The 16,376-nt window shown below is 40.7% G+C and overlaps 1 protein-coding gene across 2 annotated transcripts in view; it reads left to right on the plus strand.

Annotated features, from left to right (window-relative positions):
* NPTN (neuroplastin) overlaps nucleotides 1–16,376 on the plus strand; it is a 58,028-nt gene that overhangs the window by 25,521 nt on the left and 16,131 nt on the right. For both annotated transcript variants that reach the window (XM_068958790.1, XM_068958791.1), the window contains exons 2-3: nucleotides 4,675–4,843; nucleotides 9,215–9,309. In XM_068958790.1, coding sequence (XP_068814891.1) covers nucleotides 4,675–4,843; nucleotides 9,215–9,309 — 264 coding nt within the window. The remainder of the gene's footprint in view (nucleotides 1–4,674; nucleotides 4,844–9,214; nucleotides 9,310–16,376) is intronic.

Below are 16,376 nucleotides of genomic sequence, written 5' to 3' on the forward strand. Positions count from 1 at the left end.
AGAGCTATCTTAAACTAGGCTATGAAAGGGGAGGAAAAAAAATTCCTTCCCTAGTATTAAACTTAACTTTAGCTGAATGACGTTCATCTGAGAATGCAACTTTTGGCAACTGAAAAGCTTTCAGAAGCAGAGAATATGGTTGACCCAGAATTGCTTTTTATTCTCTGTTTTAACAAGCCTTTTATGCATCCTGCTGGCTTTTTAAGCAGTCCTCGACATGTTTGGACATTTATTCTATCAGAGTTGGTATAGAACCACCCTATTTCTTTTTTTGTAAGATGATTGCATTGTAAGATCTCTCGCATTTGCTAACAAGTTGAAGTAAATGCATAATGAGTTATAGGCAGTGTCACTTAAGTTTGCAATATGAGACTGCTGTGTGGAAGGTTTGGGAGAACTTGCTTTCTTGGTGATTTTTCAATGCCCTAAGGTGGAATAGCAGGGGGGTAGATGTTGTCTTGCCACTGCACTCTGTTCCACGTTTTATGTACGACTCTGACGCTTTTGTACCTAGATAAAAATCAAACTTTGTAATTATGTCTCGGTGATATTTTTGGGATACCTAGACAGGTGTCTCTCTAAGCACATCCACCTCTGGCTACTGTTCTACTGGGCGTTTGCTCTCTAGACTGCCTGGTGCCGTGATGGAGCTGTGTGGCAATGTTGCCAGGGCTGAGCTGGAAGAGAGCAGTCTGCTGCGGTCGGCGCTGGCGGATCAGAGAACCTCTCTCCGGGAAACGGGAAGAACATTGACATGTGTGGAAAAATAAGTAGAGAATGAACCCAATGGTGTGGATTTACTTAAAAATTTAAGTAGCATTGGGTTGTTAGGTTCAAGCCTGCTCAGCTTTCAGCCCGAATGCTCAATCCCTCCCTCATCCTTTGAGGTCCCCAAGGACTCAGATCTGTAGGCTGTTTGCAATACCTACAATAGCGAGAGTCATACAATTTTAGGAAACGATACTACCTTAAGACAAAGATTTAAAAAAAAAAAAAATGTTCTGCAGGAAGTAACATCTCCTGGATATCCCCCCTCTCCATGCCCTGCGAAGACCTTTGGCTTCTCTTGCATATGGAGATATCTGTGGTGTTTCTGTTCTCCTCTCCTTGTCCACTCAATTTGAGTAGCCTGCTGCAGAAGAAAATCCTTTTCACATGAAAAGTCAGTAACGTGTTCATATGGCATGATTTTGGGAGTGAATTACTGTGAAGGTATCTCCATGTGGAAAGCTGAGTTTTTTCCCTCCTCCCTCACCATTGCCACTAACCTGTTCTGGGGGTTGGAGTTTAACCTTTCATCTTCGTCCTCAGTTGAAGGCTTCTTGTCATATCTGCATTCAGCTCTACTAATTCTGGAGTGTGTATCATGACTCATTACTAAGTGCCTTGTACCCCGGACAATTCTTCTGGTTTTGTTTTTAATTCATGTTGATAGGAGCGACAATGTCCAGCTAATACTACAGAGCAAAAGCATAAATGTTCTGCATACATTAAGAGATCTGACCAACTACCGTTTGGGAAACGGAGCACTCGATATGCTTCTGCATGACAATCCTGGAAATAGAGATAAGCGGGGAAAGCAGACTTCCAAGCGGTCCCTGCAGCGTTGGGGGCATCTTATCTGAAGCCGCACAGAATGTCTATGCGGCTGCTTTGGGTGTGCAAACTCCAATTTGTATTAGAAATGGGAATTTTCTGATTAAACAGGGTTGACATTTCTTGCTGCTGGTGGCCATTTTGCTGCTGGCCTTATTTGACATCAGCACCATGGAAAAGGAACATCAACTGCATCAAGAGTCCAACCTCTTTTCGCTGTTGTTTTAAATCGTTGTGTCCGGGATCAAAAATAGAATGCAAAGAGATCAAGTGCAACTACTGATTTTAAAAATTAACACCTGAGAACTGGGATCTGGTATCTGTATCTATCTCATTACTAATATGGGTGATGGATTTCAGTTATGAATGTCTTTTTTTTAATAAAAAAACAAAACAAAACTGATCTTGCATAAAATTGACAGTTTAAATGAAGTACAGAAAATTTGAGCATCCCGCTCCTTCAGCGGGGCGTCTTTGGATGTCCCTGTCCCAGGAACGTTCCATTGGCAGTTTGTCTTCCCGAGTTAAACCAGGCTAGAATTGCCTACTTGTTCTTTTTTTATAGATTAAAATACAGTAAATGCAGGTAAAAGGTGTAAATGAGATTGAAGTTGCCTCTAATCGCCTTTCATTTTTGTTAATCCTAAAACTTACTTCAAAAAGTTGCAAGTCAGGCACAAAAGCCCCAGCAAGCTCCAGAAAAAGCTTTGTTACCAGTTGCCTTTATTTCAGTGTGTTACAAACCTGTGACAGATGTAAATTTTCAGACATTGCAGCTTAGCAGATAAGTGTTAGCAGAAGTAGTCATTGAAGCTCCAGGCAGCTTTTTATTTTTATGTTTAGGCTCATCAATGGGAGGAGCAGACCTGAGATCATCCATTCCTAGCAAAATGCGAAAGCTAAACTACCACTTTCAGAAGCCTTCTGGAAGAAGTCTTTAACTTTGATTTCGGTAGCCTAGATGCAATTTTTTGGGTGGCCTTTCCTCTGCTGGTAGGATTTGTAAGAAGTACCTTCTGATGGCAGCACGCACGCTCTGCTGGTGTTTGTCTGAGAAGGCACACGAGCTTCTTGCTGGGGATGGAAAAGCGGGTAGGGCAGTACAGTAATGATATAGCCGTCACCAAACCGTTTTGTGCCCCACAGGAGTCCCGAATCCGTGCACGGGTGAAATTCTCAGCATGGGAACAATGAGGCAGAAACACAGTTGAAAGCATGTGATAACGGTGAAGTGTCTCTGAGAAGTGTCAGATCAAACTCCAGTAACGGCCAGTTTGTTTTTCTGCAGTTAAATGATAGTGGAAATTTTAAATAGCTGTGAAGAAAGTTAGGTAGCGGGCCTACTGAAGAAAGGTGAAAAGGATATGTAGGACTCAAATGGCTTGGTCAGCCTATTATTAACTAAATATTCTTTCACTCTGCCTCTCTGGGCAACAGTCTAAATACTGTGTTGGAGAGATGTTAAGTGATGAAAAATGATTATGTTAAATGATGGAAAATGCAACATCTTTGATTGTCCTGGTGTTTTTCACTTTCCCTCATACACTAAAGCACTTTTGCAAGTGCTTTACAGATGAATATCCAGAAGACTGCATGGGGCATGACTAACTTTGTGCTCCAAACACATTATGCGAAGCCATACAAAACTGAGAATTAAACGGTCTTTGCTGATTTGCAAACATTGTTAAGACGTTCATGTGCATAACAGGGTGTAATTAGTGATGAGCCTCCCCGCCCTCCTGCTCTTTGCTCCCAGTCTGCCTCCTTTGCTACTGAGTGGAGAGCAGAGGAGGAAGCTCTTAGGTTCGGAAAGATTTGTGCTTTCAGAAATCTTAATCACAAGAATCCTTAAATTTCCTTTAAGCTCTGTCATTCCGTGTTTGAGTTTGTACGGACTACTTGAAACCAGCTGAGAACCCACAGGCCTCCAACAGAAAGGCCTTTTTTCCAAGGTTGGGGAGAAGTTTGTCTCAGACTGATTGAAAAATTCATCAGTCGTCTTTGTTAGGGAGCAATAACCTACCTACTGCACGGTCTTAAGAAAATTTGGTTGTCAAATTTAAGGACGGTGCCCTAATGCTAGTCTTCTCACTTTTGAAAGGCCTGACCAAAAAATAACATGAATTTGACCTTACCAGGTAAGATTGTAAAGTGAAGCAGTCTGGTTTCAGTTACCTAATGCAACTAGCAAAGTCTGCTCCGTTTATTAAATGAAGGTCAATTTTTTTTCTTCATTAATGTTTACGTTTAAGGTTACTCCAGAAACTAAACAGTTCCTGACTTTAGTTTTTCACATGGTTTGTAATTTTTTAAATTTGTTATGCATTAAGGCCCACTTTCAGCCATTCTTCATCAGACTTGTGCCTTATTCACACTGGATTTTTGCTCTAATTTTAGACATCAGGGAAGTTGCACTGTTTGAAAGATCTTGTATGCACAGAATGAAACCTCTTTTAAGCTTCATCGAAGTGCGGCTTTGCCTGCTTGCTCTGTAGGGTTTCATCCTAGCAGAGCTATGCCCGCATCTTGTGTGCAAATGTGTCCTAGTGCAGACAGGATATTTTTCTTAGGTGGACATTAGTCTTTTTGCAGAGAGGAAGTCCAGAGATATTTTTCACGAGACTGTCGCCCTTTGAAGGCTTTTCTGTATGGAAAATGGGTTTGTCGTCTTAAACCTCAAAATAGGTAGAGGAACCAAGAAGTAACCAGAAACAAATTGCTCCCAAAGGGATAGCTGTTTTTTTTACATATTGTCACAGGACACACGTTTTTTCTTATGTTGAGTAGCGTGTAAAAACAAGTAACAGTATTGCACAGAAATCTGTAGAGAGGTTAAATATTAAAACAAATAATTAAAATAAATAATTCTCTTTTTTCCATATAGGGAAGCTGATCCCTAAAATGTTGCCTTCGCTAGTGTTCAGCTGCTTTCTTGTGACTTTCTTGATGTCTCCCCAAATTAGTGCAGTGACGTTCCTTGTGTAGCCTCTTTCCCTTCCCAGTTCCCCTGACTTTTAGACTGGTGCGGCACAATTGTTAGTGAAGATTTGTTGCTATTTAATGTGTCCATTGTTTCAGAGCCCAGGATCAATGCCAGTGAGGATGTAACCATCCATCTGTATGGTCCAGCCGTCACGTTGCAGTGTAATCTCACCACAAGTCCCAGCCCCCTTTCTGCTAGTTACTGGGTGAAGAATGGAGAAGAGATCCCTGGCACCAGAAAAGCTTCAAACACTACAGAATACAAGTAAGTCCACTAGGAACCACCGTGATATTACACTGGAGAATGACAGGCTTGGTAGACTTATGACTTTGAAATAGATGATGGGATGTTGGGACTCCAAGGTCCCTGGCTCAGCTTCACAGGGATTAGACAAAGTGTGTGAACTGCATTAGAGGCTCTGCAAAGAGGGCATCTATCAGTTGTGTTAGAAGAATGATTCTGGAAAGGTTGTTCCCTGTGGCTATATCTTGATTGTTTCAAGTAAACGTTAACATACCATAAATTTCTCTTTGGCAAGTAGCCCATAACTTCAGTCTAAACGCCTTTAGTGCTTCTCTAGACTACACATGATATATGGACACAGGCACAGACACAAAGTCTAGTTTTCTTTTCCTCCAAGTATGTTGTGCAGCCTATATCCTGCTTATGTCTACATTATGTCTACATTTGTAGCTGTGATTCTTTTCATGCAGGGAAAATGCCGTATGTAAATCACTGCTGAAATTGGCTGTTTTAGTTATCTTCTGGCCTTGGAAGATGAAAGACCGTGTTCTCTGAGCTGTTAGTGATGTGTCATCAGAGGAGTACTAAGACGCTTTACCAAAGCTTGATTGAACCAGTACAGCTGTATCGCTTGTGCTTCTTATTTGTCAGTACATCCGTGTTTTAAGCATTAATCCGTTTCACACATCCATGTTCTGGCTTTGTCTCTGCGCTTTCTATTGAAAGAGAACAGAATGTATTCAGCCACCTCTTCCGTTTCATTGTAGCAGAAATTCTTTGAGGGCTTCTGTATTCCTGAAATGGGACTTTCCTGCTGTGCAGTTGGCGCGAGTGTAGGAGAGCTTGCTCAGCGATGACATTAGAGATCTATTCTGTATGTGTGGTTTTCTTGCTTCCCCCCCCGCCCCCTTTTGCTTTCTTCTCTTGATGCTAGCTTAGTCTTTGGAGATACTAGACCACTTCTGACCCTCCTACTTAGCTGTTTTGCTAGAAATAGGTGCCTACATTTAGGCAAAGCCTGCTATTTACACAGCATCCAGTTTACTATACCTTTTCTGTCTGCACTAAAGGATGGAAGCAAGCCTTACACTCACCTGATTTTTCTCTTGTCTCTAGCAGAATATGGTGGGCTTTTTATCACTAGTGTTGTTTTCTGGCGCAGGATTAAGAAAGACTGAAGATTTTCGTTGCCTTAGCAGAGTACTCACTCATAAGGTTATGGAAGTTGTTTTCCACTTCAAATCACTTTGCATTATCTGTTCAGATTTGCAATTAGAGGGGGAAAAAGTTTCATTTTAGTTCTATAATTTCATCCTGTTATTCAGTGCAATGTTTTACACTGGGAGTGTGTTTTAAAGGGTCTGCTTTCTTATTTCATACCGTTTATCAGGATCTGGAATTTAATTTAGTGAGCAGTCTTGTACAAAAGCACCTGCTTGAGTGAGGTGAAAGGCATGTTATGTCAAGATTGTTGAAAAATCACATGTTACTGTTGAAGAAACCGAGCATAAAGGCCGACTTCTCTATAACCTGTTCCAAGCCAGGGTGGACTTTTCCTTCCAAGTTCCTCTGTAAAGGAGGAATTAAACTTTCAGTTGCAACTTCCTGCAGAAGGAATAGGTAAGGTGGGCAGTCTGTAAAACTGTCACTTTGTTCTTGGTGAGTAAGGACTTTAGTAGAGCATGCTGCAAACACAGGGACAGTTTGAGAATTCAGTGAATTTGCATTTAAAAGGTAGATCTTGAATTCCTACCCATTTGCAAGCTGCTTTGCTGAGTGTTGTGGTTCCAGGCTTTGTCTCACCTCTCTGCATGTGATCACACCACATTTGGTCTGTTCCTTAACTTCTAGATTGAAAGAATTTTTTTTTTTATTTAGATCCAGGAATATCAAATTCTGTCAGTGAGGATTCATGGAAGCAATGTTAAGATGGATGTAATTAAAACAGGTTAAGTTTTCACTCGAGCAGCTTTTTGATGTTTTATGTGATTGGCTAAATCTTTTGCATTCAGTTTATCTCCCCCCCCCCCCCAACAAATTTCAGGTTCTTGGTGTTTTAGTCATTAAGTTGGTTTGCTATAAAATATAGTCATTACTTCAAGTTCAGTTTTGTTTACCATCCAGAAAGCTTCAGAACTCATAGGTTAAAACGCTTACCCTCTTAAAAAGCCCTGCCTCATATGACGTTAGAAATGGAACTCGTGTAACATTGGAAATGAGATACACCTTTCCTAATTCTTCAAATTTGATGAAGCCGTTCTTGCTGGAACACAGCTACATTCAGAAAACTCAAAGTATAGCTTTTTAGCAAGCTGTTTTAATTAAAAATGAACAAGAGTAATTAGAACTGTATTCATTCTCAAGAAGTGACAGGAAGCGTTTCTGGATGCCTTGTAGTTTGAGGATCGTAGAAATGGCAGGCTACAAACTTGTCACCTAGTCTCCATTTGTAGTTTGGAAGAGAAGAGTGATCACCTGCTTCTAAATTCCTAGTCAGTTAGTTCAGAGTTGGGTGAGGGGTAACTGAGCTAAATGGAAGGAAATATTTCTTGCATCTGCTGCGAAGTCAGTCTACAGCTGTGAAGAGCTGGGCCCTTCCTAAAACCACAGTACTGAGGGAAGATATTGGCAAAGCAAGCTTAGTTTAAGTGCTTGTCTGTCTTTAAAACTGTGCAGCCATATCAGTTTGCACTTAAGTGTGTTAATAATTTATGGTAAGAATACGCTAGCATAGGTTGCCATAGTTTCATACTTTAAAAATAAACCTCTATAAAACATTGCATTCTTTCTGTCCTGCGTTCCCCCTTGTCCCTTAGGCATTGCCTATGGTGGATAAAAGCTAGTGGTCAGATCGTGATCACTTAACTGTTTGGGTTTTTGACACAATGACAGAAAGCCAGGTATTCTTTGCCTTCCATCAGAATTAGAGAGTTTCACAACAGCTCAGTAATGGAGGAAACGGCTGGGTGGGGTTGTGCCATTGCAGGTAGGTGGGACGTGCACGTTTCCCACGCTTTTACCCCGTTGTCTCAGTGGGCTTTAGCGTTCAGAGTTGTTGTGCACTTCCAAAGGATACTTTGCTTGCCTACAGTTTAAATTACAGTAATTGCTGTGGTGTTTAATGATAATAATCAATAATTGTTTCTCTTGTTAAGTCTTTAATTTTAACTCTTAAAAACTGGGTATGTTATTGTCTGTCTGAAAGGTTTATTAACTTTTATAAATAACTTCAGCCTTTCACCAGTGACTCTGGAAAGTAAGTGCTGTAAACACAGTGAGACTTTAAGTACTCTGTTAAGCTGGGCAGCTTTTTCTGTGTGGCTAAGCAGTTTCCTTGTGCAGTTTAATTCTTTTGTTACAATATTCTTCTGCAGGGTTTCCATTCATCCGCATGCTATTCACTTAATGTGTTTCAAAAAAAAGCAAAACAAAAACCACGAAGGTGCCCTTCAGTCAAGGGAGGGATGGGAAGAACTAACAATTAGTTCTATGCTATGGAAATAAAGATTCCACATCGCATCATAGTATGTTTCCCTAGTCTAACTGAGATGTCTTTTATGGGTAAATATCTGAAGAGTATAAACCTACAGCTTTTAACTCAGTTATATCCAAAAGCTTTTTGAAGGACAGCAAAAGCTGGTGGACTTGAAGTTAGCACAATCTTTAACATAAATTCTTGATTTTTGTGTTTATTGCAGCTCCAGTCTTCTTCTGGCTGACTTGCATCTATTTTTTCCTCTACTAGTTGTTGTTGCGTTAGGGTCTTTCACAATTTTAAGTCGCAGCAGACTCCAGTGCAGTGTCTTCCTTTTGTGAGTTGACCAGCTTTTGCGGTTTTTCCATGTCCAGTCCAAATGGAAGAAGACTCTGAATGGACTAGTTGCATATCTGTTATTAAAAACTGAAACTGCTTATGAGATGATGACAGTGTCAGCCTTGGTTATATCTGTAGTCCGTCACATTTCAGTTGGATATACTACAAGTCTTTTCCATGCAGATAGTATATAGAAATCACATTCCTCTCTCTACAGGAGGTAATACTGGCCTAATCTTCCATGCAGACTAGTGACTTGAGGATGTCTTGCATCAAACTCACTGTAGTGTATAACATAACAGGTGTCAGCCTCGTTCCTTGCTTTTAAAGTCAGTGCAGGTTCTCCAGCTAAAACGGTCCTGACTTTCCAGATTAGAGCTTACCCTTTTTCTAGGCAAACGACATACCTGATTTCAAGTAGATACCCCTGCACAACATACCTTGAAATAACAATTTATAGCTGTGACCTTCAGTTAAAGGACTAAAGTCTTTGGGGAAAGAAAAAATTCCTAGCCTGCTCATTTTTGGTTGCTAACAAAGTACCTAACACGGCTCATGTGTTCTCTCCCTGTCTGCAGGATTTTGAAGCCCAGAGCAGAAGAGTCAGGGGAATACTTGTGCGTGTTTGTGTTTTCAAACTCTCCTATAGCCAACGCCACTATAGAAGTGAGAGGTACTCTTGTTTTGTTTTGTTTTGTTTCCTCTCCCCTGAAAGTGAAGTGCTTTCACCGCCTTTGCCATCTCACGCAGTGTCCATACAAGACAGCTAACTCAAGTGGCCTGTCCTGAGAAAACTTCTTCTTGAAATCATGCCTGTATCTATTTAATCCGGGTTATAATTTCTGGGAAAGTCCTGCACCAAATCTCAAGGAAGTTCTCACAGATATGGGAGTATGTACACTGCACTGGTGGTCCTCACAGAAGGTACTTAAATACCTTCTAGCACATATTTCCTCACTCTTTTGGTAAATCTGGCCATCACAAGAGAGCATGCCTACCCAGCAGAATAAAGAGGATTGCAGTAGAATATGTCTGTGCTGATGCCAAGGCATCTGTGGTTTCTACCCTGTTTCACAGTATGGCAATAAATTAGGCCGCCTTCTGAATGTATTCAATGTACTTTACATTTCGATGTTCCTGAATGAAAAAAGCATGAACCAGCATCTCAGGCATGGCAGCTTGGAACTGGTTTTTGTATGGAGACTCTACTCCAACTGCTGGGGAAGCCTGGGTTCCAGTTTGGACAGGTGCCCTATACCAAACTGATGGGATTTTTCTACTTTCATGCATGGTTTTTGTCCTGTGCGTCTTAGTGCTGTTCTGACATCTTTAGGAGCCTAAAATTGTGGATAGAAACTGCAAAATGCTGAAGTTGCCTGAAAGGGAATCTTGCACTGCAGCAAATCTGTGCTCCTTGGACTGAATTTTACTATGGATGTTGAACAAGAGAAGAGTGTTTCTTTTTATAGACATAAAAAATAGAGGTAGCATGGAGACAATAGCCTTTTATACAGTGTTAAACTGTTACTAGAATACAGTTATTTGTTCATTGAATAACTGGAAATTACTGGCCCACATAAGGATATGGTTCACTTCTCTGCAGTAGCCATTGTTTTCCCCTTGTAGTAACACAGAATTGATGTACTACGTCAGCTTTTTAGTCAGACAGATAAGATACTGTGAAATGTTAGTCTTGCAACCAGTTCATGCATGTCTGGGATTGCTCTGATGCTTGTTTTATGAAGGTGTATTGTAAATTTGTTTGAAACCTAAATCAGTGTTACTTACTATCTTCATTACGTCTCCAGCTGAAACGTAGAACTTCCTCTGCTGCTGTCCGGTCAATAGCAAGTGGGAAAGAGGATGTTTCATGTTCATTCTTGGTATCCCTGTACCAGTGATGGAGCCTCTCCTGATTTATTTTGTGATCATTGTTTATACTAGGTACCACAGATCTGTAGTAAAAGCAAAAAGCTTGCTGATTGACTGTCCTGATTTTTTTTTTTTTTCTAAAGTGGTTTTAGGGTGTTCTTGTTTTCTGTTTTTTTTTTCATAAAGCAGCTTATCTAAATATGCCCAGTGTTTAGCCAAATCTGGCCCAGATGATGTCTCTGCAAGGGGAAATGAAGTCCGTAAAAACATACGCTCATGTGAGTGCACCACAAATTCCTGTTGCCCTAGCCGAAAGGTGTACAGTATGTGAACACATGAGGAACTGCCTATTACTGCTAAAAACTTGATTGCAGCTTCAAAAATAATCATTGTCTTGCTTAGATCAAGTTGAGTTCAAGTTTATGCTGTACTTATTGAAAAACCAGAAAACAAGCTCACTAAGGTATAGAAGTGTTTGGTTTTAAGAGCTCTTATGCTCTTATTTTGCCAGATCTTCTGATACTATCTTACTGAAGATCTCACTCCTTTCTGCCTTCTTCCAGCTTGTTTTCAAGGGTGACAAAAGCCACTCCCAGAAATGGGAAACTTAGCTTTGAGAGTTGATTAAGACCTTCTCCAGCTTGGTATAATCTGTCAAAAGATCTTACAGAAACACTTGGCTTAAGGTTCCCCTACTGTACAGTGGGGGGGGGGGGGGGAGGGGGGGGGAGCACAGGGACCCCTAGAGAACTTGGCGGAGGGACACAGGCTTTAGGATTATAGAAAGAAAATTCAATATATGTGACTGAACTACTGGCACAAAGGGCAGGAACAGAAAAATAACTGATCCTACTAACAACTTTCCATGCATCATTATGTATAAATGCCAATGAGTAATCATCAGTCAAGTTCATGGCTCCAGCACCACTCCTTGGAGGTATAATGCTTTTTGCTTGCTCAGCAGTCATAATTTGAGGACTTGTTAACCCTGTTCTCTGGCTCCTCCTTACAGCGTCACAAGAGTTGTTCCTTGGCCTTGAATCTTCCTTGAACGTAGAGAAGTAATCGCGTTGCCTAGAGCAGGAAGTACCCTGTCAAGTCTTCTGCAAAGCAAATTGGAACGTGTATTTTTAAACTGAAGACATGTTTTCCTCTCTAACTTGTATTAAGTAGAAATTTATGTAGTGATAAACTGTGACCATATTTAAAGCATGAGTTAGAGAACTCTGTAGTCTCCCTGCAATACTAGGGCTGTACGTAAATTCATTCTGATCACAGAGTATTCATCTAAGTTACAGCTCCTGCAAGACCTATGCAGCTAGAACTTGTACGATATGGCATATATTCTCTTGGATGTAAACGCCTTCTCTTCATACTCTTCATGGTAGTTGTCCAGAATGCGCAAGATTTTTTTTCACTTTTTGCAAAGGAAGACATCCCCTGTGGTTTCTGCGATTTAGTGGTAGATGTTGTCTGCATCCTGCTTAGGCAGTTCTAGTTCTGCAGGCAAGCTGATTTTAATACTACTTCATCTGTGGATATGTTATATTCTTGTTAATCAAGGAATGTGTAATACATCAGTGATGTTTGTTTGACTATGCAGACGCCAGTTGCTTACCAGTGTGTGTGTGGCCTGTCACAGTACTTGTGTACAAGCAGAGGTACACAATTTAACTGGTTTAACTGGTGACTGTAATTGTGCTGCAGCTGTTAATTGCTGATGCAGTTAGAAAAAATGGTTCTGAATCTGAATGTGCCTGTGGACCAAAATAGTGACTTTTTGACAACTTGTGAACAACTTTAACAAATACCTCACAGCAAATGAAAGCCAGGATACACCAGTGCCATTTGCCTTTTATGTAATACTGCCTATTTTCTTCCTGTATATGAGTGCTGTGTATATGAAGATAAAATTGTAGAAACACAGGTGTTGCTATTAGAATTGCTATGTGTGCTTGCATATTACAAGCAGCTGCTCTTGGTTAAAAAAAAAAAAAAATTAGTAGGCTAGAACTAGTATAAAAGCTGTTGAATTAGAGTACGCACAGCTTTAAGCCTGGAACCAGAAGCCGAGCAAGTGTAGATATTGCAAGGATTCTGCCTTGGAATAGGGGTCTTCTCCCACCCTTTGTTTTCGCAGAGAGGTCAGCTGGCTGAGAGTATTGCTAGTGACCAGCCCGTGTTGGATGATGTGGTTGTTGTCAGCATGGACCACGAGGATAATCAGAGTCACTAGTCGAGATGCTGTATGTTTAGTACTTTCTGTCTCAAAGTAAGCTGCTTCCTTTAATTGCTCCATTGCCACACAGTGGAAATACCTGTAGGGCTTTTGCTGTGTTGTTACTATGCTGGCGCTCTACTGAAAACTTGAAGACTAAAACAAAAAAAAAACTTTGCAACTGTTTGAAGGGTTTTGTCTTTGCAGTCCTTCTGCTCTTGCCCAGAACTTGGGAGGAGGAGGAAACAAGTTCACCCTGTGTCTTCTGATGCTCTTTACCCATAGTCCTGGGCAGGGCAGCAACAATGTGAACACGATGGGGAAGAACGTGCTTCCAGTTCCCTCTGGCTGCCCAGAAATAGTGCAAGGACCAAAGCATCGAAGTGCATAGGATGACATACTGATGGTGTACATTATCTCTTTCAGCCCTGCCTTCCCATCAGAGGTTCACTTCTTTCCACCTGGAAAAGCAGAGCTTTTTATTGCCTTTTCCTATAAGGCCTTCCTGCCATCATTGAATCAAGGAAGTTCTGATTTGACTCCTCATTCCCCACTCCAGAAAGCTCCTTCCTCTCCTCCTGTCTCCCCCCGTTAGTTGATTTTTCCAGTAGCAAATGCTCAAACCAGTCCCATTGCTGCCATGGCAGCATAGAACTTAGCAGTTCTGAAAAACACCCTGACTTACCCTGAGCTGGAGGCTTTTGTTTCACACATGATACTGCAACATGATTCTTCAGCCTTTGCTCTGGTTCCAGCCCAAGTGGCATGCTGGAAAATGAACGGTTATTTCAGCAGCCTTAGAAGATGTTGGTTTCTTAATTTCTGGCTGTCTCGGGAAACCTCTACAGCGGTTTAACAATGTTGTACCAGAAGTGAATGAAGAAATCTGGCATTTTCTCATCACAGTTGCATCTTGGAATGGCCTTATGCATCAAAAAGAAAGGGGAAGAAAAATGGCGTTTCACATTCTCCCTTTTTGCAGTACCTTTAGCGTGCCTTTCTAGCACCGCACCCAGACTGTGAAGGTAGAAACTGATAAGAATTCTAGTGTAGAAAAATAAGACTTCTAGAGCCCTTTTACTAGGTCATCTTTAAGGCATACTGGTTTTGACATGCAAGAATATTTTTAGGTGCTTTTGCCCTTGCTTTAATTTTTGTCTTTTAATGGGAAAACTTGAAAGGGTTTTGTTAACTGGGACATGGTTGGGAAGTGTTAGGCAATTAGTTCTCCTCTCCTTTTTAGTAACTCCAGTAAAGTATCTTGAAAACCAGGAAAGGAAGGACTGAATCCTTTCTTTATATTAAAAATTGACATTGCATGCCCTTTAACAAAAAAAAATGTTTTTTTTCCTTTTCAGGGCTCTATTGAAAGTGTACCATTCCTAAAGTTGCTGTGCAGTGCATTTTGTGCCTAGTGTATACTTGATACTTGAGGATGCAAAGGTTACTCTAGACATAAAACCTTTTTCTGTTGTGATGCCTTTTAAAACTATCAAAAGAATGATACTTATAAAAGTTGACTTTTCTGTTAAGAATAGCTATACCTATCCTAACTTTCTTTTTGTGTTTTTTTTTTTTAAACAATTAAAACTCATCCTGCCTCTCTTGGCTCTTCTATGTCCTGTTTCAATCCAGATTTTAGACTTTCGGTATTTAGTCTTCCTGTTCATAATGTAAGATAAAATAAAGCAAGGTTTTTAATCAGGGGCATTGACTTGGTTTCATTAATGGGGGAATTGATGGAGAGTGTTTTGTATCTGAAATCTCCCCAGCAAACTGTATCTGAACTGGGAGGTGAATGCTGCTGAATGTCGCTGCTTAGAAGCAGAAGTGAAATCTAAATCCTTTATGAACACAGTCTGCTTCCTTCTGTGCTTTATATCTTGCTGGCACTGGAGCAGAATGGTATAAAAAAATCTTGGCTGGAAAGATTTGGCTGCACACGAGAGTGTTGTTCTGTTGCTAATTCTGTGATTGAGGTCAGCTACAGTGATATTTTAATTGTAGTTTGCACAGCAGAATGCAATTAGCCACTCATTTTGGTAGAATAAGTACTGGATTAATATCTCAGACGGAGCTTGAAACCAGCTAGCATAGGATGCCCTGAAATATTAATATTCCATGTAGTGCTCCCTTCAGACTGTGTACAAAAATAGTCACTGTCCTAGTAGAGCTGGAAATGGCTGCTGCGTGATTGTTCCCAGCGATGGAAAAAGCAGAATGTCTTCTTGTCGCTTGTGCTCTCCTTGGGATAACCCAGCAAAGATGTCCTCCTCTTAAAGAAATATAATTATCTCTTGGCTGTAGGAGAACACTAGGTGACCCTGCAGTAGAAGTTACTGTGCCCTAGAAAGCCTTCCTTCTTCCTTTTTCTCTCTGAACCTGCCAGCAACCTTGGAAAAAGTGGGCCAGTTTCGTAGTGCTGACGTACTGCACGTTTTTCCTCTGCAAAGGTTCTGCTTTGCGTCTCGGTCTGCTAGTAGACGGCAATGCAAAGCTAAGTGCTGACAGATGGAGACTGTGGGGCTTCGCTTTAAGCTGATGAATCCTATTTCTTCTTTTCCTAATTGGAGTAATTTGCAATCGCTTTTGACAGTCCATCAGTGCCAGTTTTGGGACTGTCACCTTGCTGCCTTAAGTCTGCCTCTTATGCTCCACTTCTGCTGGCTTTTCATTAAGTTGGAAGTAATCTCTGCATATCGTCTTCAAGTAAGCAAAAATCGCAGGGAAGTCATTGGGCCTATGTAGCTTCCGCTTAAATGAAAACTTTCTGAACTTAGCAAGGAGGAGATGAGCCCTTTCAACAGATCACAAGATGAAATTACTTCTTACTGAAGAACCACCTCCTTTTAGAATAAATATTATAATCCTCTTTTTGAGGCAATAAACAGTGTTTCAAAAGAACATTGCAGGTGCTTAGTGATTCTTAATAAGACATAATGCAGCACACTGAACCCTGCAGCAGATTTTTTTTCTGCTTAGACACTTTCAACTTGAAGATTTCATGCTTCTTAGAAATACTGCCTCTTGTAGGCACAGGTAGTGTCTGTGGTCGCTTAGCAAGCCTGCAACACTCCTTTCCAGCGTACTTCAGTTTATATATCTAAAAGCTGCTTTTTGCAGAAGACTACAGAATTGTCATGGCCTGGCATCTTTGTTCAGCTCATCTTTTCTTTCTTTCAGAAAGATTTTCATGCTTGGCATCTGTAAAGATGCATTTTTTTAGATGTATTTAAAAAAAAAAAAAAAGTCCTAGCATATTGTGATTATTTATCACGGTTATGGTTAGCAGCACCTTGCAACTACTCAGTGTTTGTCTAGCATCACCCACCGATCTTGCTGTACCTTTTTCCACGTATATTGAAAATTGCTGGCAAAGCTCTTGTTTGTCCGTGTGAATACTTAAACGATATGAATCGGGTACTTCCTTCACCTTCTGCCTTGTAAGTTGTAATGATGTTTCTCTTAGGTAATGAATAGCCCCTTGCTGAAAAGATGTTCAGCTTAAAATCAGAAAAAGAATTTGCTTAACATGTTAAAATACTTTAAAATGGCATAAACTCCTTGAGGGCTCTACCAGAAATCCCTGGGGTTAATTTCAGTTTCTGGTGGGCAGCATCTCTGCTCCGTGATTGGGCTCTGCTTCCTCT

The sequence above is a fragment of the Struthio camelus genome, chromosome 12 (assembly GCF_040807025.1).
Source record: "Struthio camelus isolate bStrCam1 chromosome 12, bStrCam1.hap1, whole genome shotgun sequence".
Lineage (NCBI taxonomy): Eukaryota > Metazoa > Chordata > Aves > Struthioniformes > Struthionidae > Struthio > Struthio camelus.